This window comes from Lotus japonicus, chromosome 3 (genome assembly GCF_012489685.1).
Source record: "Lotus japonicus ecotype B-129 chromosome 3, LjGifu_v1.2".
Taxonomy (NCBI): Eukaryota; Viridiplantae; Streptophyta; class Magnoliopsida; order Fabales; family Fabaceae; genus Lotus; species Lotus japonicus.
In genome coordinates this window covers 88,911,767-88,934,610 of record NC_080043.1, presented here as the reverse complement: position 1 = coordinate 88,934,610, position 22,844 = coordinate 88,911,767, and the positions used below count along the sequence as shown (strand labels likewise).

The window sequence follows — 22,844 nt, the reverse complement described above, 5'->3', positions numbered from 1 at the left end:
TTGGAGGACTTACCTAATGAATTGTTGGGTTGAAATGTTTGGTTTGTAATTGTGGTGGTGGTTGAGATTGTAATTGATGAATATGCCTTTTGGTTTGGTCTTAACTTACTGCATTCTGCTGCTTGGTAAGAGTTATCCAGGACTTTAAGTTTCGAATCTATCCAGGACTTTAAGTTTCGGATCAATCCAGGACTTTAAGTTTCAGATCAATCCAGGACTATAAGTTTCGGACTGCTTCATAATTAAATTTACCACCCCCTTTTTTAGACGTCCGAGAGTTGAAAAACCGGATTAATATGAAACTTCAAGATTCGGATCTTTCAAACCAGATACTGTCACAAAGACAGAAACGTGAAAATGCAGTGACAATAATATGGGACAAACAGACCTCGTTACAATACTGAAGGAAAATATTCTTGCTAATAATATGGTTACAGACATGGTTACAGACATGGTTACAACATTACAAACATGAATCATATTATCAATCTTCTGTTATGTATGTTAAATCAAAGTTGGTAATAACACGAGGACCAATCCAAACAGTGTGTTCAGCCATAAATGGGGGGTGGTTGGGTGGTTGAGGAGTTTATGCAGGCCATAATGGTGGTGAGGTAGGTGAAGCTATGGAGTAATGGTGCTGAAAAAGGTGGTAGAATCTGTCAGAGGTGTCCGGAAGTTGAAGTTTCATACTAATCCGAAGAATGAAGTTTCGTACTGATCCGAAGGTTGAAGTTTCGGACTAAAACACGGAGGGGCAATATTGGTTTTTCCCCACTTTTAAATGGGGTGGGAAATCTAAAACAGGGGGTGGGAAATCTAATTCCCTATATATAAATGTAAACGAAAGCATTTGCAGCAGCAGCAGAAAGCAAAGAATCGAAAATGGAGAAGCAGCAAGGTGGACCCAGAGTGGTGATCATTGGAGGCGGCGTCGCTGGTTCTATGGTCGCTAAATCGCTTCAATCCCATGCCCATGTCACCCTCATTGATCCGTATGAACTGCTCCTTCTTTTTCTTCAATTATGCTTCATTGCCAATTTTTAATTTGAATTTGAATTCTGATGAACACAACACTCCCTTTTTTTATTTAATCTATAAGGTTTCTTGGTTGAATTTGTGGTTTTTGGATTCTACTCTGGTTCTTCCCATGGTTGTGAGTTGGTTTTAGGAGAAAGTTTCATAGGAAGTAGACATTTTTCTACCCTTTTGTGTTTTTGGAATTTTTTTCACTTTTTGGAACTTACCCATTTTTCAAGTTTCAATTTTTTGGTCGAGAAGTGTGTTTGTTTGTCTTTTGATATTTTGTTGATGATTGAAGTGGTGTTGTAGACACTGCATTCATGATTCTAGTGTTTAGGGCATGTAACATGTTTAGTTGGTGAAAAATAAGGTGGCATTTTTATAATGTAGAGTACAAGTAGGAAATGAGAATAAGGTTTTTTGCAAGCCAAACAGGCCCCTTTTGCATGCACATGGTTGGTTTGTCAACTTGTTGTTTTCTTTCTGTTTTTCTCCTGATTGAGTGTGATTGAATCCAGGAAGGATTATTTTGAGATTACATGGGCAAGCTTGAGGGCAATGGTTGAGCCACCCATTGCGGAGAGGTCGGTGATCAACCATAGAGAATACTTCACCAATGGCAACATTATCACGTCCAGTGCTGTCAATGTGACAGAAACCGAAGTATTGACTGCAGATGGCAGTCAGATTGGCTATGATTATCTTGTTATTGCCACTGGCCATGCAGATCCTGTCCCCGTAAGTAAGAGTGAAAGGCTGAATCAGTATAAAGAAGGTACATTTGAACATATATCTGTACATAGTAGGGTAGCTGGGTAACACTATTATGAGTTTGAACTGATACAGAACATTTAGACAGTATGTTGAGCCTACATCTACTATGAAGTTTTCTTTTCAGTGTCTCTCTTATTATAATTACTAAGCTAATGTTTGAGGAGAAATATGTTACTCCGATTTGGCTCAGGTGGCCTAAATTCATTCCAATTGGCTGCAAGGCCTTTCCTACATGACATGACATGAAATGAACCATTATATTTTGCCTTATGTATTTATTTATTTAAAGACATAAAACAAAAGTACTATAGAGCTCTTATATGGCCTTGGAAATATTAGAATGCAAAATAACTGATTGAATTTTGAGTATTTGTTATCTGTATCATTGGCTTGCTTAGAGAGTTAGAGCTAGCTGGGATTATTTTGCATTATTTGATTTTTATTTAATCATATCATGCTGTCAGTGCTCATTTGAGCATAATGTTTTGTGAATGATTTTTTAGAATATGCTCAATCATTCAACTTTGTAAGGGCGTGTCACTGTTAGTTATAGAGTTCATTTTCTCTGGCAGAATATCAGAAGATAAAATCTGCTCATTCTATTCTGATTGTTGGAGGAGGTCCCACTGGCGTGGAACTTGCTGGGGAGATAGCTGTTGATTTTCCAGATAAGAAGCTTACACTAGTACATAAAGGACCAAGGCTGCTGGAATTCATAGGGGCTAAAGCTGCTGATAAGACTCTAAAATGGTTGAAATCAAAGAATGTTGAGGTGAGACTAGAGCAATCAGTTGACGTTAACACCGTCACAGATGGACATTATCGAACTTCAGCTGGAGACACCATTAAGGCAGACTGTCACTTCTTATGCATAGGGAAACCGCTTGCTTCTGCATGGCTTAAGGAAACTGTGTTGAAGAATGACTTGGATGCTCAGGGAAGGATTAAGGTAGATGAGAATTTGAAAGTCAAGGGCCGGAACAACATTTTTGCAATTGGTGATATTACAGATATTCCAGTAAGTGCTTGCTTATTAGTAATATATTCAGTTTCTTCACTATTGTATAATTTTACATGTAGTCACCCCCTTCATAACACACTCCGCAAGTTGCTCAGGCTTGTGTTTTTCCCTTGATGTTTTCTCTGTTTCTCTTGAAGCTGAGAGATCTTGCTTAATTGCCTGAGTGTAGGCCAGAATTGAGTTTCTGCTTACTAGTAATGAAAATATTGATGTAAAATGACTGAGAATATTTCTTGTACTAATTGCTACTAATCTGGAACAATTAACTCAACTTTTTCAAGAAATATTAGCAAGTTCATGAAACTAGTTCTCCTCCAATTCAATTTGAGATATATGCCTCATTGCATTATTGTAACCAATTGCCTTTTTTTTCTTGGGTAATTTGACTGGAGGGTTTATGGGTTTACTGCCTCCATATCTTACATTAGAATTCGGGTTAAGCTTAACTCTACCCGAAAGCTAGCTCAGGGGTGATGATTGCTTTAGCTAGCTCAGGGGTGATGATTGCTTTACCCTGTAAGAATTTATTTAGCCATATTTCTAGTCAATGTGAGACTTTAACATCTTCCATTATTGTTTTTTTTTTGTCGGTTTAGTGATTTTGTTGGTGATAAGTGTCCTGAATCCTTCAATTTAGAGACTCCAAGTTACTGTGTGTTATCGAATTTCAAAAGTGGCATGAATGCATAATCTCCTGCCGATTTTAGTGCTTGTGTTTCGTGGGCGGTTTTCGTGCAGCTCTCTTTGATCTTGTCATGTATAAACTTGCTTTCTATTATTCTGTAGCATTTGAATCTCTTTACAAGCCATCTGACAGGAGTTTTATAATGGAAATGTGTATAACAGGAAATGAAGCAAGGGTATTTGGCAAAGATGCAGGCTGAAGTGGTTGTGAAGAACTTAAAACTGATTATAGGTGGAGCAAAAGAATGCAGGATGGGAACTTACAAGCCACATTCAGGATTGGCAATAGTTTCACTTGGGAGGAATGATGCGGTGGCACAGTTCCCACTCTTGACAATCAGTGGAAGAATTCCTGGCTTGATCAAATCTGGAGATTTGTTTGTTGGTAAAACAAGAAAAGGATTGGGACTCAACCCTAATTAATATTAAGCTTGACTCGGTATTATGCATAAAAAACCTCAATTTGTTTTTTGGTTTGTGTACATTATTGGTATGTTTTAGTAGGTTCTTTCCTATGAAGAATTTACTTGTACACCATCTGTGTGCTGATAAGTGGTGTTTATGGAGAAAGAATGGTGTGACCAAAAGCAGGATACAAGTGTTACAGTTGAATTATTGTAGCATTGACATACATGGTTTAATAAAATTGATTGGAAAATTAGTTGGTCTGTCTACAAAGTGTTTGATATGTATACTACTGTTGCAAGCCTCGATGCAACAATAAGGTTGTTGTCATGTGACTTTGCGATACAGATTTGATCCGCAAAATTGGCCTCTTGCAAAAATGCTAGGTGAGACGGCCTACATTAGATCCACAAAGTGGATCTGACCTCTCCTTATACCTCACGCATAGAGGGAGCTTTGTAGCATCAGGTTTTCCCCTTTAGCGGTCTCTTTTGCATTTGGATTTAGATGAGTATTATCATAGGATATTATGGCGTTCTTTGACCCATGTGTTGTATAATAGTCTCTTCTGTGTCATTACCTAGTTTCTTAATTTCTAGAAACTTGTCCTGTTCATTTACGTGTGCATCTTAAGTGGGAACTACATTTTCTTTGACATGTTGGTAACAGGTATGACAAGAAAAATTGTAGGTGAGAAAATAAAAAAAAGGACTCAAGTCTAAATCGACAGACTCTCAGAAGCCTTCTTCATAGATCACCATAGCATTATGAAATTCTTAAAGGGTCTCAAAGTAGGGAAAGGTTTTGTTTGTTGATACAGATTATATAGAAACAGACTGTAAATGTATGAGAATTAGTTGGCCACATCTCAGTGGCTGTAACACATATCATGGTGCTTCACAGGCTGATCCTATGACCAAAATAAGGTCCTAGCTGGATATCAGCTTAAGGATTAAAAATTTGCTAAAACAACTACAAGGGTGGATTTAAGAAATAAGAATCCTAGCCTGTCTAGTTCTAGAAGAATCTGGATTTAGACAACTAGACAAAGAATAAAGATCATCCAACACATTCAAGAATAATAGCTTGCAACTTCAAGTATCTAATTCATAGACTACATACCTTAACCCAAAGTATGGATGAGAATAAACAAGGCTATTTCTCTTGGGCCCGGCCAACCCGGTCCTGTATTTATTAGTTTTTTTTTTAATTGCTTTTTGTACACTTTTACTTGCTATACACACATTCTCTCCAACTTTATTTTGTTCTAACTTTGGATTAAGATGCAAGATATATGGTAGATTAGCAGCTAAGTAATAACGAAAAATGAAAGGACATGAATAAGAATAACGGGCCCAACCCATCTAGATGAAAGAGAAAAATCCATTTTCCACTCTAGATCAAATGTATAATTCATAATTTAGAATTGGATTAGCAATTGCTACAAGCAACAAATGCTCTTTTTCTTTTGCTAAAAGAGAGAGTGGAATCTGGAAAGAAAGAAATCCTTAGGAAGGTCCAAGAAACTTGACGCCAGCATGCAATCACAATAAGCTAAGCCTGCAATTCACATAGGATCATTCTAATAATAGAAAAATTCCATAATATGATTTCATTTTTTCCTGTTCTATTTGAACAATATATTCTTATCTCACAAGTTACAACTTACAACCTATGCAAGCTGTGGAACCTAGACTTTTTCATTTTAAGGATTCATGATCACTCATCAAGATTCTAGAGTACTAAGTTGAGGTATTTTTTATTTTATTTTTTTAAAAGTATATTCCTTAGGAAAAATTTATAATTGCACCACCTCATTCAGGTTGTGAACTAGTTAGGTGGCAAGTTGACTACAGCTACCATATCTGGCTTTAGTCTTATTATTTTATTATGTCCAATTTCAATTTCGCATGTTCCACTATGATGATTCATGCAATGACGACAACAACGTGTATTTAAGTCGTTGTCTTATCTCAATTAGAAAACAGAACAATCTTACCAAGTCAATTACTTCAAGTCTTCAACTGTGATCGATCAAATTCGAAGGTGTCTAACAAAAATGGTGGAAAAGAAAGTTGTCATCGTAGGTGGTGGTGTTGCCGGTGCTGTCCTGGCAAAAACTTTACAGCATCAAGCCAGTGTCACCCTTATTGATCCGTGAGTTCTCTGTTTGATTATGTAGCAATAACATATTCAATTCCTGCTTTTTTCCTAGTTTAATTGAATCTTGTGTACTTGTAGTTATGGATCATTCCAAATTTTGAGTCAGTGTTGTGATGATTGATTATGGATTGAATTGATTTTGGTAAATAAAACTGATTAAGGCAAAAGTGAGTTGAAAGTGAATTCAGAAGTATTTTAATAAATTTATGAGAAAAGTGATTTCTATAGGTTAATATTGAGAAATCCATATGTGAAAACTCACGATTGGTAATATGTATTCATCAGCTTGTTTTTCCGTAGAATCAATTATGTAATCCAGAAACTAGTTTCAAAAACGTCTCCACAGTTGATTATGGCTTTAGAATCAATAGTAGAAAACTTCTCCATCTCGGAAGCTAAAATTTGTAGCTTTATATCAGAATTGATTTTAGAGCTAGAATTAATGGTGAAATGAAACATCTAAACATCCAAACATTGATTCTGAAAGGGGAGAATTAATTCTAACCCTAATTCTGAAATTGCATTATAGTCTGCTTTCTTAGAATTAAGTTTAAGAGTGTAGTAGGATTTGTCATGTTTATTGCAGAGTGGTAATTTGTGTGGGAAATAGTTCATGTTCTGTTACTTATGCATGGGCAACTGCATACTTAGAACTTGTTATGTATGTAAATGGTTGCACTGACTGAGAGATGTTGAACACAGGAAGGAGTATTTTGAGATTCCATGGGCAACCTTGAGGGCAATGGTTGAGCCATCCTTTGCAGAAAGGATTGTAGTCAACCACAGAGAGTACTTCACAAAAGGTGACCTTGTCATATCCAGTGCCATCAACATATCTGAAACTGAAGTCTTCACTAAAGATGGTCAGCAGATTGCCTATGATTATCTTGTCGTTGCAACTGGCCACTCAGACTTTTTCCCCAAAACCAGGAGTGAAAGAATTGACCAATACAAAGGAGGTAAGCAATACTCGGTCACAAAGGTTCTGATACTTTGTCATGAATTAACTATCCCAAAAGCTTAAGTTGTTAGGTGAAGACGCATGAATGATTTTATATTACAATTCTAACAATTCTTTTCAATTGCAGAAAATACAAAGATAAAATCTGCAAGTTCAGTGTTGATTGTTGGGGGAGGTCCAACTGGTGTTGAGCTTGCGGCAGAGATTGCGGTTGATTTTCCTGATAAGAAGGTGACTATAGTGCATAAAGGGTCAAGGTTGCTGGAATACATTGGGCCAAAGGCTTCAAGGAAGACATTGAGGTGGCTCAAATCAAGGAAAGTTGATGTGAAACTAGAGCAGTCAGTTGACTTGAACTCCTCTACAGAGGGAAACAGGACATACCTAACTTCAATTGGAGAGACTATTGAAGCAGATGCACATTTTCTGTGCATAGGGAAACCACTTAGTTCATCATGGCTTAGTGAAACTATTCTTCATGATAGTTTGGATGGTAATGGAAGGATCCAGGTTGATGAACACTTGAGAGTGAAGGGAAGGAGCAACATTTTTGCAATTGGAGATATTATTGATGTTAAAGTAAGTGCTAAACTAAAACCACATCACTTTGCCTTTTATTTTTCTTAGGTAAAATAAGCTTATTGAAACAAATTCAAAATAACTCATATGTGGGTATAAGTGTTTATCCATAAACTAATCTGACAAACTTATGAATATAATCTCAAGCAGGTCAAAAGCTATTTTATAAGCTTACCCAGACACTTGCATAAGCATTCAAATTATAGAATAAGTTCAAATAAACTCTTCCAAACGTTAAATTATGATGTGTATCTAAACATTACTAATTTTATAGTATCGAATTCAACTTCTTATGGTGTCAAAATTTAATTTTCATGGTTTGATTTGAAATCTATGCTATAGGAAATCAAACAAGGGGTGTATGCACAAGGTCATGCTAAGTTGGTTGCTAAGAACCTGAGGCTATTGATAGAAGGAGGAGGCAAAGAGCATAAACTTGGAACCTACAAAGCACAACCAACAATATCTATTGTTTCACTTGGAAGGAAACATGGGGTTGCTCAGTTCCCATTCATGACAATCATTGGAAGGCTTCCTGGCATGATCAAGTCAGGAGATTTGTTTGTGGGGAAAACGAGAAAGGAATTAGGACTCGAACCTAATGTTAAAAAATCTTAATTTGATATCTTGTTCAGCTCATCTTTTTGTAGTTACTGTTGTTGTGTATGTGTAAGTTGATTGAGTGTTTTCCTTTAGAGTGTATTACTTCACAAATTTCACTGTACCTGTAAAATTTCTTCATAATTTTGATTTTGTAAGTGTTGTACATCTACTCTTCTGTAATTTAATTTTATTCCAACAAAATGATTAATTCGAGTTATCAATTTTTTGCGAAAAACTAGATATTGTATGTGCTTTTTTATCCCATCACATGTCTTATGTTTTAATGTGATAATGGCTAATGGAGTTTGTATGAGATGAGAATAAGTAGATATGAAAATAAGTCAAGAGTACTCACAGGGATCTATAGTTTAGTTTATATTATGTCCAAATATTTATATATTTAGAGGTAAAAGTGTCCTTTGGTATAATAATTTCCTCTATTTGATCTCATTTTCTATTCAAATAAACAAGTGAAGGTTTACTATTTCTTATTTTTTCCTCAACAATTTTGTGTATAGCAAAAACTTTAATAATTTTTCATGTGGTTGGTTTAAATTATAAATGTTTAATTTTCTAAACAAATTTTTTAATCCACCGGTAAAATCTCAGTTACTGGGGGAGAACCTCTATCACTCATACACTAGAAGTGAGTCTCTGTTCATCTCTCTTATGTTGTCTTGCCCGATAATCTAGAAGTGTTTTTTTTTCCATTATGCAACAACAACAACAAAAAAATCTTTAGTTCAGGTCTTGTTAATAGAAAAAAACAAGCAAATTAAAAACTAGCTCTATCAAAATAAAAATAATTTGGGCTTAATATTGTCTCTTGTGTAAGATAATTGTTTACACATAAAAAAACTTCAATATAATTAATTTTTTCATAATTTTGTATTCATTTATTTCCTTATTTTCTCGATTTTTACTTTCTTTTTCTCTTAGCTATCTCTCTTCCTTGACCAAACAGAGTATAAATGCAATGTTCTCTGTTGGGTATGAACTATGAAGAAACCGACCCATTTTCATGTCAAAGAGAAAATGGCTTCGAGAAGCCCAAGGAGATAAACTAGACTTGCAAATTCATTATGATGATGATGATAGATAACAAAATTTCCACATAGTTGATGTCTCAAAATGTACGAAATTCTTCCCGAGGAAAATCTTATTAAGCAAAGATACCAAAAACAACACAACATCAATCAGTCTTTCACTATTTCGTCTTCATCTTGTCACAAAATAAATTTACAAGTCAAAGTGAAATTATTCCATGGCTATCCAGTTTTTCTCCCCTGTGCGCCTAACTGCCTACTGCCAGCTTGCACCCCTTCTTCTTCTTTTATTTTTTTTTTGTGCACCTCTTCTTATGACTCAATCAAATCAATTGTTTTTTTTAATGTATTTTATCAGTTCAAAAATAATATTTCGGTAAGAGAAAATTTTATTTGTTGAAAGAGAAAATTTGTTGGATGATAATTTTTAATTGTCAGAATAGAAGTGACTCGCTGATTTGACCGATGACTCATTGATTCACTATCTTTGTATCTTAGGGTCTGTTTGTTTCATGTTTTCAAAACAGTTTTTAAAAATTGAAAACGTGTTTGGTATGACTTGTTTTCAAAAACAGTTAAAACAGTTTTTGAAACACTTCTCATTTTCAGTTTTTAAAACTAAAAAACTAAAAAATGTTTTCAGTTTATGTTTTAAGTTTTCATATATCAGTTTTCTAAATATTTGAAAACATGTCATTCAACCTGTTTTCATCTTTTGAAAACTGTTTTTAAATTTTTTTCTAAAAATTGTTTTTAAAAACTGAAAACAAAACTGCAACCAAACAAGTTCTTACTTTTGGTTTATGGGCTCTTATATCTCCCCCAACAAGCGGTATTAGAGTTGATGGTTCGCGGGACCATGATAACAACTTCTTGTATCGAAAGTCTTTCTGACAGTGCGGTTAGGGTGTAGTGTCCTGTTGCACATGGTTGGACCATGGTGCCAACGACGGTACATGGGTGGATGTGCTTCCACGGAGGGCGGCCATGATAATGTGGGTGATGAGACTTTCTAAGAAATGGAGATTGTTAAGAATTCAAGTGTGAGTTTGAGTTTCACATTGATTAAGTATGGGTGATGAGACTTTATAAGATATGTGATCCACAGACATAATGTCTTAAGATTTTGGGTTAAGATATGTCGTCTATATCTCTTTGTGTTATCCACTTATCCTCCTCGCCTCATGGGCTCCTCTCACCTGTCTCGCCCGACATTATTGTTTCTCAAAAACTTAAAGTATCTTATTCACCATAGTTTCGTCACAAATAAGAGGCAAATCCCTTATGCAAATGGACGATTCTACCACATATCTCAATTCATTTTTGCGCGATGGAGCGTGTGGCACTAGTTAAATTTGGCTAGCAGTAGCCACATATGAAATTTTTATTTCTCTCAAACAAATTATCTGGTGATTATAGACATTCACAGTCATATCTTTCAAATAAGTGAAAACAGTTATCATTGCTAATTTTATATGGTAACCACAATTCAGTATGAAAACACAAATAAGAAAAATTCAAAATCATAAAAGAAGAACAACGAATTAACAAAATGAGTCATGGTTATGTGAATGAATAACGTGATTGAAATCATACTCGGGGCATTGAGCCTCAATGAAGTTTTTAATTAAGACTTTCAAAATGATGCTTACTCAAGACCTTTCAATTATCTTTTAAATGTGTCGGCTTAAGTCTCCTTAGCTAATAGTTGAACGAGATGAAGCTCACTTTTTGTCATTGTGGTGATCATATGACATCAACTTAATTTTGAAAAATTTAAGTTGCTTCGGATGATATATTGAGCCTAGTAGCCTCCTGGCCGCTCAAAGATAAAAGATTAGATCACTAACAGAGTGAAAAAAAGCCAGAATGAGTATTATATGAGAGTTTAGAAAGGAAATCCATAACATATCATTAGGACTAGAGCCGGAGGGAGGCTTGCATATTCACTTCTCTTTGTTTTACTCTCATCACTGACACCATCTATCTATCAGTAGCATTTGGCAGCTGCAAGGCCCGCAACCACACAAGACGGCGCTGTCACTGATAGTAGGCAGTGAACATCATAGATGTTTTTCCATAATTAACGCCTGTTTTCTTCTGTCTTTAATCATTCCTTTCGAAAAATGGCTGCACAACCCATCATCATAAATCCTTCCTTGGAGCACAAAGCTAGCTCTATAAATATGGGGGGGGTTTTATCAAAGTTTTCTCACCATTGCAACACTTGATCTCTTGATATAGGCTGAAATTTCCTGCATCAATGGCATCAAAATCGATTGTTACCATTGTCATTTTGCTGTTGCTTTTCATGTGTTTGAGTCTGATCATGAGGGACCCTTCTGGTTTGTAAAATTATTTTTAGAGTAAATTTGTTTCCTTTCTTTGTTCTTGATATATATAGTTTCTAGAGTACATATTTTAAGCATGCGGTTCATGACCAAATATTAATTTGTTCACTGGCAGATTGCAATGCTGCCTATGGTTGCTCAGCAGCTAGTACCAAGAAGATTCTGAACAGAAAGGTCTGTCACACTATGCATGTTTGATCTTGTTGTAGCATACAGCACAATCTAATTTCACCCTTTTGCTTAATGTGGATTTTTGTGTAATCCACTAATCCCTTATATTTGCTTGTGCAGGTGCTCTCTGTTTTGAAGGACAAGAAGACAACTTTGAAGGCTAGGGTACTGCAAGGATCACCAAATAGCAAGTATATTGCTGAAAAATCTCTGAGTTGGCAGTTGAGGAAGGTTCCTTCAGGTCCAGACCCTCTGCATCATCATGGTGGAAGCCCCAAGCCTGAAACCCCTTAGTTTTTGCTAAAAAAGGAACTTGTTATATTGTACCTCCTGGCTAGCTAGCTGTTGCTACTAATGTAATTCGATCTTCATTAGCCAGTACAATATGTATCTTCTTTTTGTGTTCTCACTCTCTTATAGGAGTCTAAGCTTGTTTATCTATCAGTAGATCACCTTGTTGGTACACTTCATGTACTTTTTATGTTCTGTAAATCCATTAGTTTTAATTAACTTCGTAGAATATTTGGCACATCTTGTTTCTTTTTCATTTTTTTGATTAAGTAGTATGTACCCGTTAATCTATTAATTTTTGTGTGTATTCAATTTCAAACTCCATATCACCTTTTTTGTTCTTGAACATTTTAAGAGTAAATTTTGTTGGAAAAAAATATATTCACCTCTAAATACATTCTGACATCGATAAAATCTAAAGAAAATAGAGATAAATTACTGATATAATATGTGATATGATATAAAATGCAGAAAGATATAGAAAAAAAAGTGAAAATAAAATGAAATAAAGTAAAGTGTATCAAATTTAAGTTTGAGATTAATGTATATGCACCGTCAGTGTAAAGAAGTTTGACGTCCAATCACATTATGCCACATAGGACTAAGTGGTTACAATTCTTTTTAATTTTAATTAGTAAATTAATAAATTGCTAATGTGGCGAAAATCAATTGGGTGCATGTGTAAAACAAGTTTACACTGTTAGTGCACCTCCCATTTTCTCTTTAAGTTTTGTTTGCTATTCATCTTTGATATTAAAATGAATAAAGATCGGTATAATATATTTATGGCTAAAAAGCATTTTTGGTCCCTGATGTTTCAAGTTTATGCAAATTCTGCCCCTACTCTATTTTTATCGACGTTTCTACCTTTCATGTTTTCAAACAGTGCACCGTCTACCCCTCCGTCAGTCATGCTTTCTCAGGAGAGGTTCCTGAGTGGATTGGAGAGATGAAGATGAGTATATGAAGTTGATGATGATCAAGGAAATGATATGAATTAAATTTGTTTGATGTATATATCAATTATGTATGTAACTGAACTGGTTAAATGCATGTTTTTCTACTTACAGGTCTTGAGTTTGAATCTCTCATGCCCCTTTTTTCCAATTTCACTTGTAATTTTCACGTGATAGGTCCAAAAAATATTTAAAAAAAGTCAAATCAGCTCATTTCATTAGTTTTTTAACGTCTGACTGACGGAGAGGTAGACAATGCACTGTTTGAAAACATGAGGGGTAGAAACATCGACAAAAATAGAATAAGGGCAAAATTTGCACAAACTTGAAACATCAGGGACCAAAAGTGCTTTTTAGCCTATATTTATTATGTGATATGTGGTGATCGACCGGAAAAAAGAGATTTAAAAGGATGTCACAAGGTAAATTTGCATTGTGGATGGTTGTAAAATGAAAAGAAAGAAATAGCTGGAATAATATCTTTGATGACGTTAATGTATGCTTTTTTTGTGGGGGTATGAAAGGAAACCCAGAGTCACTTTTCCAAAATGACATTCATGGATTGGATAGAAATGGAAAGCAGTGACATAATGCGCTGTTTTGGATCCTCTCTCGCCAGAATATAGTACTGCTGTACTGCATAAAATCACAATCATAGATATGTACCTGCAGCAGAGATCCTTGTTTGCATTTTCTAATAACCAACCTGGAGCTTCAGTTCTAATTTTTCAAGACTTTTTCTTTTGGGAGGGTCGGAACTCAGTTCTCAAGTATGTGTTTCATTGTGACGATGAATAGTGTGAGATGTGACAGCAATGACGCTAATCCTGGCAGGGGTGACACAAGTGAATCATGCCTTATGTCAATAATCAAATATTGTTTGAAGAAGAAGATTATCCATTACACCAATGCCAAATACATCTACAAATAAGAGCATCTCCAATGTTAGTTCTTAATTTTTAGTTCTTAGCACTATTCATGTGGGTCCGTACTGCCACATGTGCTTAAGCAACTCTTTGCAGATTTTGCTCCAACCATGAGTTCTTAGTTCTTAGTTCTTAGTTCTTATCACTATTCATCCGGTCCTACAATACCATTATTTTCATATAATTTTGATTTAAATTTAAATACTAATTTAATACTTAAATTAAATGAATGAGAGAGAAAAATTTAACTTTTTATGCTAAGAACTCAAAAGTAAAACATCTTATATAAGAACCTAGTTCTTATTTTTAAGAACTAAGAACTCCACGTCATCCCCTCCAATGGTTAAGAACTCAGTTCTTAGTTCTTAACTCAAAAATAAGAACTAAGAACCTTGCATTGGAGATGCTCTAAATAATTTGTTTGGCACAAGTGCACAACTAGTCATACTTATATCATATGGATCTAATTCCTATATTCTCATATGTTTGAGGGTTCAAATCTCTCTGCGACATGTATTTGCAGTTGGGAGGCAATTCTCCTCAGGGAGATTTCCTTACGCGTGAGCCTCTGCTGCTCTCTCTAGTATGCCACGAGTGTTTCGCAAATAGTTTAAATGTGTTTTCTCATCATTATACTATTTTTATTAAAAATACTCCAATATTAATTCAACATTGCTATATGGCACGAAGCCATTATAGCACACCACGCACGATGAGAATTTTCAGCCAATTAAAGTGGACTTAATTGGAACTCAAGGGGGAGTAAATGGTCAATTAGCAAGAGTAGGAAAAAAATGTAAAATATTTAAATAAATTTATGGTTGTGTTGTTTAAGAAGACATGTCCAAGTTTGCTGGTTATCCGACGAATTGTGAATATTGTAAGAGGACCAAGTGATTTTACTCAATACTTATCTTGCGTGATTTAGATAACCTCCTTAAAATATAGGTTAATCCATTTTAACTTCAGCTTCATTTTTGCCAAAAGTATTTTATTTTTAAAATTTGTATTTGAAAAAAATAAAAACTCGCAGCCACGACAAAGAACCCTTAAAATTCATGAAGTATCTTTATATACGGCACTCGACTATTCATTTTCATTCACACTTAATTAAATATTTAACACAGATCATTCATGCTTTAATTCCTAACATATAGTGACTCGTTTAGGGTCTCACGGCATAGGCAAACTAATGGGATTGACTGATTGAGTATGTGTTTTAAATGGAACTCGATAAGGAGAAGAAATGCTCATTAAAAGAGAAATGTGCATTGTTTTGAAGGGGGCAAAATGCTCTTCACTCCTATCAGCACAACTCATGTGTTTCTAGATTTGTCCTTTTCACTCAGTTTTGTAGCTCACTTGCCAACCGCGTCATATATGTTACAGAAGAGCTCAAGAGCACATGATGGAATCTCCACAGGGTCCAGTTCAACACGTTTCAAGCAGCAAACAATGACACCGTACTTCATAGGGGATCTTTTCTAGCACATGGAATGCCCCTTTCAAAGGACCTCATTTATCATATAGAAAAATGGTAACAACACTCACTTTAACATTCGATTTCCAACATTTTTATTTATTGGTCAAAATTCATCTGTGATCCATTAAAAATATGGATCTTACTTCTAATTTAAAATGACCCACATGAATTCCAACCGATGAGTAAGTATTGAGAAGAGTGCTGAAGTGAGCGTTGTATATATCATTAACCATATATAGTGCTCACTACCCCATGGCTCATACGTTGAACCCCCACCATTATTCCTCTTGGTGAGTGCATCCAATCTCAAATCCATGTATCCAATTGAGAAAGACCTTACGAGGATATAGTTGATGACTGATTAAACCAAACGAGGACACCTAAACTTTAGGTGCTTAACTCTAAACTAACTCATATACCTTTCATGTTCAATGCAGGTCCCCACCCCCCACATGTTTAAGGTTCTAAATTGAGGCCAATGTACCTTAAATAGGATCATGAAAGTTTGGTGGTGATTGTGAATTTCAACGCTATCAAGCCCATCGCAAGAGATGGCTTTCTCATCCATATACGTGCCTTGACCTTGATGGGTTACCGCTAATCCAACAACTTCACTCTTCAAATAATTAAAGATGGTGGTCCAACAAAGGTTAAAAGAGTTTTTAACACACCACAGACTCGCACTAAAAATGAGACCAACAAAACTAAAAAAGACTGATTGTGCATGTGAAATACTGGTGCCACTTTACTTCTTACCAGCCAAATTTGCTAATGTCAATCCACGTTCATTCATGATCATAGAAAATAATTCAGGCAGCTCCGGCCAGAAAAATCATGGTTATAGATTTTTGTAATTTTGAAAGTTATGCTATTACTCAATGTGAATGTTTGTTTTTGTGTTTAGTGCAAACATAAACATAATTCCACGTATTGCAAGATACAAAAACAAAAATAAAAGAATTTACCACGTTAAGTTCAATATGGATAGAAAAAACAAGATTTCACCACATTGAGTTCAACGCGGTAAAATAATCAACCTTTGCATAACCTAGATAGCATGTAACATCATTGATGAGATTTTTATTTTTCTATATAGCCACTAAAAAAACAATAAAACTTATATTTCTTTATCTACATCTTCATACCTCTCTCAGTACCTTGAAGTACTCTAAAGTCCCAAAACAACGAATTGGAAACAAATAAATAGTACCCTTTTGCTGCCAAAACAGACATGACCAGTATAAAAGTGAACTTTTTATTTAACCACAATGTAACAAGACCCATAAATTGCAATGTAGTTACCTCCAAATCATCTAGCATCAGCAGCAGTGAAGGAGTCTGCAAAACCATTAGGCTTAGCCGGTATGCTCCCCTTACTGTCTTCAAGACTTGCATGGCTCAATTCTTTGCTTTCTCCTTCCTTCCAAAGTTTCAACATCTGGGGAAGTGGTTGATTGTAGTCAATGCCAAAGCCATAATCAAATTCATCATCAACTGGCCTCCATTTCTCTACCAATGCTACCAGCACATTGACGGCGTGGCTCATATCCGGCCTATGGCTCGCTTCCCTCGCAGTACAATGTCCAGCAAGCTCTGCTACAATGGAAATACTCTCGAAAGTCTCTTCGCTCGCTTCAAGGGCTGGATCAATCGCAGGCATAAGCGTTTCTTTGCTAGATTTGATTTGCCAAAACCATTGTGCCAAGTACTGACTTTCCTCCGGTCGGCTCTCGTCAAGAGCCATTAGTCCAGTCAGAAGTTCCATTAACACCACACCATAGCTGAACACATCAACTTTAGTGGTGATTTTGCCCATCACTGAAACTCAGAAACTTCTAGTTAGTAAGGGAAGCAAGATGCATCAAACTTAAAACCAGAAGACTTTAAGAAGTGTAGAGATGTAATCATATCTGTATCTTATAAGTAGGAAGAAATAAAACAACAACAACAACAATCAGATCAACGATCCATATTAAAGATATTGGTCAGTTTCACGTTGGCTGCCGAAAGTCTAACACAACCTTCTTCTTTTACCCGGGTTTAGGACCAGCTATGCAAGCATAGGCAGAGTTTTATCAGTACGATGCAATAGTCTGAACTAATTAGCAGGGGGTACGACGATCATATTGCTTACAGGTTCACTAATATTTAATTCACTAAACACACAATTAGATATCATTTTCTTGTTAACTTTAAATGCAGTGTGTTTGTGCACTCTGATCGAACACCCCTTAGCAGAATATATAGTACAAAAGTATATGTTAGGCAATTTGTTGCCTTGGGGCTTGATAAGGGAGTGTTCTTTAGCAATTGAACAAATAGAGAATGTCTGACAATGTAGAAAAGGCCAAAGAACATGTTACTACAGAAAAGGCCAAAATCCAAATAACTTACTTTTCCACAAAATAAACAGAGAATGAAAAGTGATCTTTCATCACAGACTTAATTTTTTATTCTCAGATATCTTTATTTTAAGAACTTCCTAACTGAAATAAACTGACAACTACGAAGAAACTAAATCGATAACATGCAGAGACAATCATGATTTGATTCTTAATGCCACTTATTATGCTATCAAGATCATCTTTGACAATTGTTTCAAGGTCTATGGTCAATCTAAAGGAAAAGGCAAACCTGCATATTCAGGGGCAAGGTATCCAAATGTTCCAGCAAGCCTTGTTGCCACGGACTTCTCACCATCTGGGGCAAGTTTCACCAGACCAAAATCAGAAACTTTTGCGCGAAAATCATCCCCTAATAGAATATTCGAAGACTTGAGGTCTCGATGGATGAAGGTCTCGCGGGCGAGACCATGAAGGTATTCCATCCCTCTAGCAACATCAAGTGCTATTGCAAGCCTCTGTGACCAAGATAAAGGCTCCAACTTCAAGCTTTTCCACTGAAAAAGATGTCTGCTTAGAGCACCCAGCGGCATATATTCATAAACCAAAAGCCTTTCATTGCCTTCAATGGAATAGCCGAGCAGGGATACCAAATGCCGGTGGCGGACCTTGGAAAGAACAGCTATTTCAGCTTGAAACTCGTCCACTGCTTTACTGCTAATAGCTCCACACTCCATTCTCTTCACTGCTATTTTGGCCCCATCTTCTAGTTCACCCTTGTAAACTGTTCCGAACCCGCCTCGGCCGAGTTCGTTTTCTGAAGCAAAATTCTTGGTGACCTTGCGTAGAACATGAACAGAGATGACAAGGTTACCAGCCTCAACTACATGAGAGTTTTCAGTTTCCCCGCTTATGTTAGTCAGAGAACTTATCCCTGTCTTTGTTGATAAACTTCCAATGGTGCTATCTGAAACAGCATAGTTAACCATCTTTTCTGGATCAGATGAATCTTTAGTGAGAACAACAACAGAGCTGGGAGCATCCATTGATGACTTATGCTTCTTCAAGCAACACATGATGATAGGAATTACCAAAAGAGCTACAAATCCAAAGATTGCAACTCCAGCAACTATCACTACTGTCTTGGATCTTTGCAAGATATTTGATCGGGGCTTTAATGGGACAGAGATAGAGTGATTTGGGCTTGGGATCAGACCAGAAGAAGTTGGCATATGGGAAGGTGATGGTGCCGGTGGTGGCAGTGCCAGTGAAGGTGGTAGTGCACTTGTAGGTGGTGCACTTGTAGGTGATGCACTTAAAGGTGGTGGGCTAATAGTAGGCTTGGGACTCAGCTTAGCAAAAAGGGGGTTACCATCAATGATAACCTTCACATCATCACGAAACTTTGGCAATGGAGGTTCAACATTGTTATCAGCTAAATCCAACAACTTTAAAGACTTAAGTTCAGTAAAATTGCTAGGAACTTTGCCAACTATATTGTTTCCAGCAAGCCTGATATCATGGAGTGAATCTAACTTAGCAAGTGAAGGACTCAGTGTTCCATTGAGCTTTTGTCTTGGCAAATTGATTATAATTACCTCTGATTTGGGGTTGCAGCTCAATCCAAACCATGGCTCTCCACATGGTTCATTACCAGACCATTTAGAACTCAGAACTGAAGGGTAATTCAGATCATGGAGAAAATCCAGTAAAGCAGTAACTTGAGGGGCACATTCAAGCCCAGGCTCAGATTGACAAAAGACATTGGAATCATCAGATACTTTGGCAGCCTTAAACTTTGGGATTGGACCCATGAACCTGTTATTACTTAAATCTAGTATCTTAAGGTCCAGATTTGCCAAGGTATTAGGAATCAAGCCAACAAGCTGATTGCTATTCAGGTTCAGCTCCTGCAAGGAAGTTAAACTTCCAATGTTTTCTGGAATTGTCCCAGTGAACTGGTTTCCATGTAGCCAAGCTTGTCTCAGGGAGGTCATGGAAGCAATAACATCAATAGGACCTGTCATGCCACCACCTTCTTGACCATTCAACCACAAAACCTGGATTGAAGATTGATTAAAACTAGCTGGAATGCCACCAGACAATTTGTTGAATGAAAGCCTTAAATTTGTGAGATAAGGCAATGTGCCCAGAAAATCAGGTAGTTCTCCAACCAGATTACAATTCACCAGAGAAAGGTTGGTTAATTGCCCTGAATTCTCTAAGTCCTTAGGAAATGACCACCCAGTAGTAGCATTCAATGGGTTTTCTTCCAAAGACAAGACCGTGATGCTGGTGAGTCCATTGAAGAAATCAAGTGGGATTGCATCAAACTCATTGTAATCCAAGAAAGCAAATTGCAAATTTGATAATCCACTGAAACTAGGTAGCATCCCACTAAGGTTGTTCCTTTGAAGCCCCAAATTTTGGAGCTCTGATAGCTGATTAAAATTTGGAGGCAATGATCCTTGAAGACCCAAATTCTTAGCCTGAATCTGAGTGACTCTGCCTCCAGAACAGAACACATAAGGCCATGAAGGAGGGCCACAAGGGTCATCTCCATTCTCTGGCCATTTGAGAAGCTCTGGATTCTTCAACCCTTTTCTGAAATCATTCAGAATTTTGAGATCATTTGGGTTAGTATCACCACCACACATTGCAATCATGATGGAAAACAAGAGAAAGATGCAAATTTCCACCAAAACACCCACCATTTCTACCTCAACCCTAGAGAAAACAATGATAATCAAGGTAGAAACTTTTCCACAAAACTCACAACCCCATTATTGAAAAATATCAAAATCCAAGCCTTGTGACCAAAATGTGACTAAAACAAAAATACCCAGATGGAAAAGACCAAAACTTTTGTGAATGTGTTTGTGTTTCTTGCTCTTACATAGAAATAGGTGAATTTTGATTGAGAAAATGGTGAAGGAGTTAGAAAGAGAAGAGAGAATGTAAAGAGAGAGAGAAGAGTGTTGAACTCTTTTTGATCAAAGAAGGAAGGAAGTGAAATGTTGAAGGAAGTAGTTACACTCTCATAAGACAGTCATCAGTTCACACCACCATGACTGTCTTTGTTGAAAACATCATCTTCATCCCGGGAGTTGGGTTTGGCACCCCACCTATGGGGCTTGGCACCCCACTTTATCAAATACGGAATTTAAAGTTCCGTATTCTCCACATTGAATACGGAACTTAAAATTCCGTACTGTATTTAAGCATGCGTGTCACATTTTCAACCACTCATTATATACTAAAACAGATACGGAATTTTATTTTCCGTATTGATACGGAAATTTAAATTCCGTATCTGTTTTAGTGGGGTGCAAAGCCTAAGGGGTGGGGCTCCAAACCCAACTCCCCTTCATCCCCTTTCGTTTTCACCTTTTTTTTCGCATTATTATTGCCAATAACAATTATTACTATGAGATGTTAACCACTTCAATTTCTCAACAAAATTTATTTAATGTTTGGACACATAATTATTTATTACCAACTATAATTCGGTTTCTATTTATATTCAAATCCGTTTTTATGGCCATGGTGTAATTCTTATAAATTATCTCTTTTATTAGGATTTTTTCTATTTTTTTAGTATTATTTTGAAAATGAACAAAACTTGCTCACAGTGTCATATTCAGTTATTCAACCTGTTGTCCAATTATGATATATCACTTGAATAATGGCTTCTATGTCAGAAATTGTAATAAATTTGAGTCAACAATAAAAAAATAACCCGTTTTTACTATATTTTGTTGGCATGAGGAGACAAGTATTTTCCACGCTTCCAAAAGCTTCTAAGATGTTGTATATAGAAAATTGTAACTTCTTAACGTACACACGATTTTTAAACGGGTGATGGCTTTTGTTAAAAGATCGAGAAAAAAATTGTATACCTTTTGGTCTTTCACTTCTCAAGTGAGTGAAGTTGTTCTCATGTCTACCCTTTTTGTTTTATCTTTGAGTTTAAAGTTTGTCAAAGAAAATTAAAAGCTTAAATGAATAACTTAATTAAAAGTTGTTAGAAGTCTCACATTGGCTAGAGATAGAGCATAGATAGCCTTTATAAGGGTAGTGCAAACCTCAACTCTTGAGCTAGCTTTTGTGGTTGAGTATAGGCCTTCCAATTTCTAATATGGTATCAGAACCTATCCTAGATCCATTTGTTGTTTGTTGTGGAGACTTCTCATATTTGGGGCACCCGTTGTTGTTGATCCCACGTTCCAAGGTTGTTCAGTCCTGGACGTGAGGGGGTGTGTTAGAAGTCTCACATTGGCTAGAGATAGAGCATAGATAGCCTTTATAAGAGTAGTTCAAACCTCAACTCTTGAGCTAGCTTTTGTGGTTGAGTATAGGCCTACCAATTTCTAATAAAAGTCAATGCTAATTTTCATATATTTTTTTACAATAGCAAATGTATGCTAATTTTCATATGTTTACTTGAAAAAATAATTTAATTTGTTTAATTGAAAAGTAATTATAAAAAAATATTAATATAAGTAAACATATATTTATCTTTGAAAAAAAAACATATATTTAAGTGTTTGTATGATCAGATAAGCACAAATGTTTTTAAAATAGTAATCTCTTGGTGTGAAAGTGGTCATTCAACTCAAAATTGAAAGTTACTCTTTTTGGTACTGAGTATTCCCAATACATTTTGCGATAAAAATGTTGCATTTAACGGAATCAATAAATGTCATTGACTCGTTGCAAAATAAAATGGTACTGTAGTATTTTATAATATAAAGAAATTAATATACTTTTTCCATTCCATTTTAGTTGTCACATTTTTCGAAAGAAAAAATAAGAATGAAATTATTCTAAGTCAAACATTAAATGCATTTTTTTACAAGAGGAAAGTACATTAAATGCAATTTAAAATCTTAAATTCCAATTTCTATTTTTAAAATTAAAATTTAAAATGCTTTACTACTTTTTTTGTAATTTTGAAGTTTATATGAAATTAAAATTATTATCCTTGTAATTTTAACTTACTTGAGTACCATTTATTGTCAAATCTAGCTATTTGTTTAAATTCCTGAGGTCAAAAAATTTGATC

The 22,844-nt window shown here is 35.7% G+C and overlaps 4 protein-coding genes across 4 annotated transcripts; 3 read left to right on the top strand and 1 right to left on the bottom strand.

Annotated features, from left to right (window-relative positions):
* The first annotated feature begins 845 nt into the window (after window positions 1-845).
* LOC130747099 (uncharacterized) lies at window positions 846-4,170 on the top strand. Its single transcript, XM_057599933.1, has 4 exons — window positions 846-995; window positions 1,542-1,798; window positions 2,370-2,815; window positions 3,665-4,170. Exons 1-4 carry the CDS (start codon window positions 886-888, stop codon window positions 3,923-3,925), a joined length of 1,074 nt encoding a protein of 357 aa, XP_057455916.1. The 5' UTR covers window positions 846-885; the 3' UTR covers window positions 3,926-4,170.
* A 1,704-nt stretch (window positions 4,171-5,874) lies between these two features.
* Window positions 5,875-8,434, top strand: LOC130747098 (uncharacterized). The gene is made up of 4 exons (XM_057599932.1): window positions 5,875-6,064; window positions 6,773-7,029; window positions 7,159-7,610; window positions 7,953-8,434. Exons 1-4 carry the CDS (start codon window positions 5,967-5,969, stop codon window positions 8,226-8,228), a joined length of 1,083 nt encoding a protein of 360 aa, XP_057455915.1. The 5' UTR covers window positions 5,875-5,966; the 3' UTR covers window positions 8,229-8,434.
* A 3,088-nt stretch (window positions 8,435-11,522) lies between these two features.
* LOC130745802 (protein CLAVATA 3) lies at window positions 11,523-12,075 on the top strand. Its single transcript, XM_057598187.1, has 3 exons — window positions 11,523-11,604; window positions 11,726-11,784; window positions 11,902-12,075. The coding sequence occupies exons 1-3, from the start codon at window positions 11,523-11,525 to the stop codon at window positions 12,073-12,075; spliced, it is 315 nt and encodes a 104-aa protein (XP_057454170.1).
* Window positions 12,076-16,490: 4,415 nt separating this feature from the next.
* Window positions 16,491-20,860, bottom strand: LOC130747096 (receptor protein kinase TMK1-like). The gene is made up of 2 exons (XM_057599930.1): window positions 18,072-20,860; window positions 16,491-17,255 (listed from the first exon to the last, which is right to left on the bottom strand). Exons 1-2 carry the CDS (start codon window positions 20,491-20,493, stop codon window positions 16,747-16,749), a joined length of 2,931 nt encoding a protein of 976 aa, XP_057455913.1. The 5' UTR covers window positions 20,494-20,860; the 3' UTR covers window positions 16,491-16,746.
* Window positions 20,861-22,844: the final 1,984 nt, after the last annotated feature.

Bases quoted from the DNA above. Each gene is read 5' to 3' on its own strand.
- LOC130747099 (XM_057599933.1), top strand. From the start codon at position 886: ATGGAGAAGCAGCAAGGTGGACCCAGAGTGGTGATCATTGGAGGCGGC. The intron at 996-1,541 runs GTATGAACTGCT...GATTGAATCCAG, and splicing joins CATGTCACCCTCATTGATCC to GAAGGATTATTTTGAGATTA. The intron at 1,799-2,369 runs GTACATTTGAAC...TTTCTCTGGCAG, and splicing joins GCTGAATCAGTATAAAGAAG to AATATCAGAAGATAAAATCT.
- LOC130747098 (XM_057599932.1), top strand. From the start codon at position 5,967: ATGGTGGAAAAGAAAGTTGTCATCGTAGGTGGTGGTGTTGCCGGTGCT. The intron at 7,030-7,158 runs GTAAGCAATACT...TTTCAATTGCAG, and splicing joins AATTGACCAATACAAAGGAG to AAAATACAAAGATAAAATCT. The intron at 7,611-7,952 runs GTAAGTGCTAAA...TCTATGCTATAG, and splicing joins GAGATATTATTGATGTTAAA to GAAATCAAACAAGGGGTGTA.
- LOC130745802 (XM_057598187.1), top strand. From the start codon at position 11,523: ATGGCATCAAAATCGATTGTTACCATTGTCATTTTGCTGTTGCTTTTC. The intron at 11,605-11,725 runs GTTTGTAAAATT...GTTCACTGGCAG, and splicing joins GATCATGAGGGACCCTTCTG to ATTGCAATGCTGCCTATGGT. The intron at 11,785-11,901 runs GTCTGTCACACT...TTGCTTGTGCAG, and splicing joins AGAAGATTCTGAACAGAAAG to GTGCTCTCTGTTTTGAAGGA.
- LOC130747096 (XM_057599930.1), bottom strand. From the start codon at position 20,493: ATGGTGGGTGTTTTGGTGGAAATTTGCATCTTTCTCTTGTTTTCCATC. The intron at 17,256-18,071 runs GTTTGCCTTTTC...TCTGAGTTTCAG, and splicing joins CCTTGCCCCTGAATATGCAG to TGATGGGCAAAATCACCACT.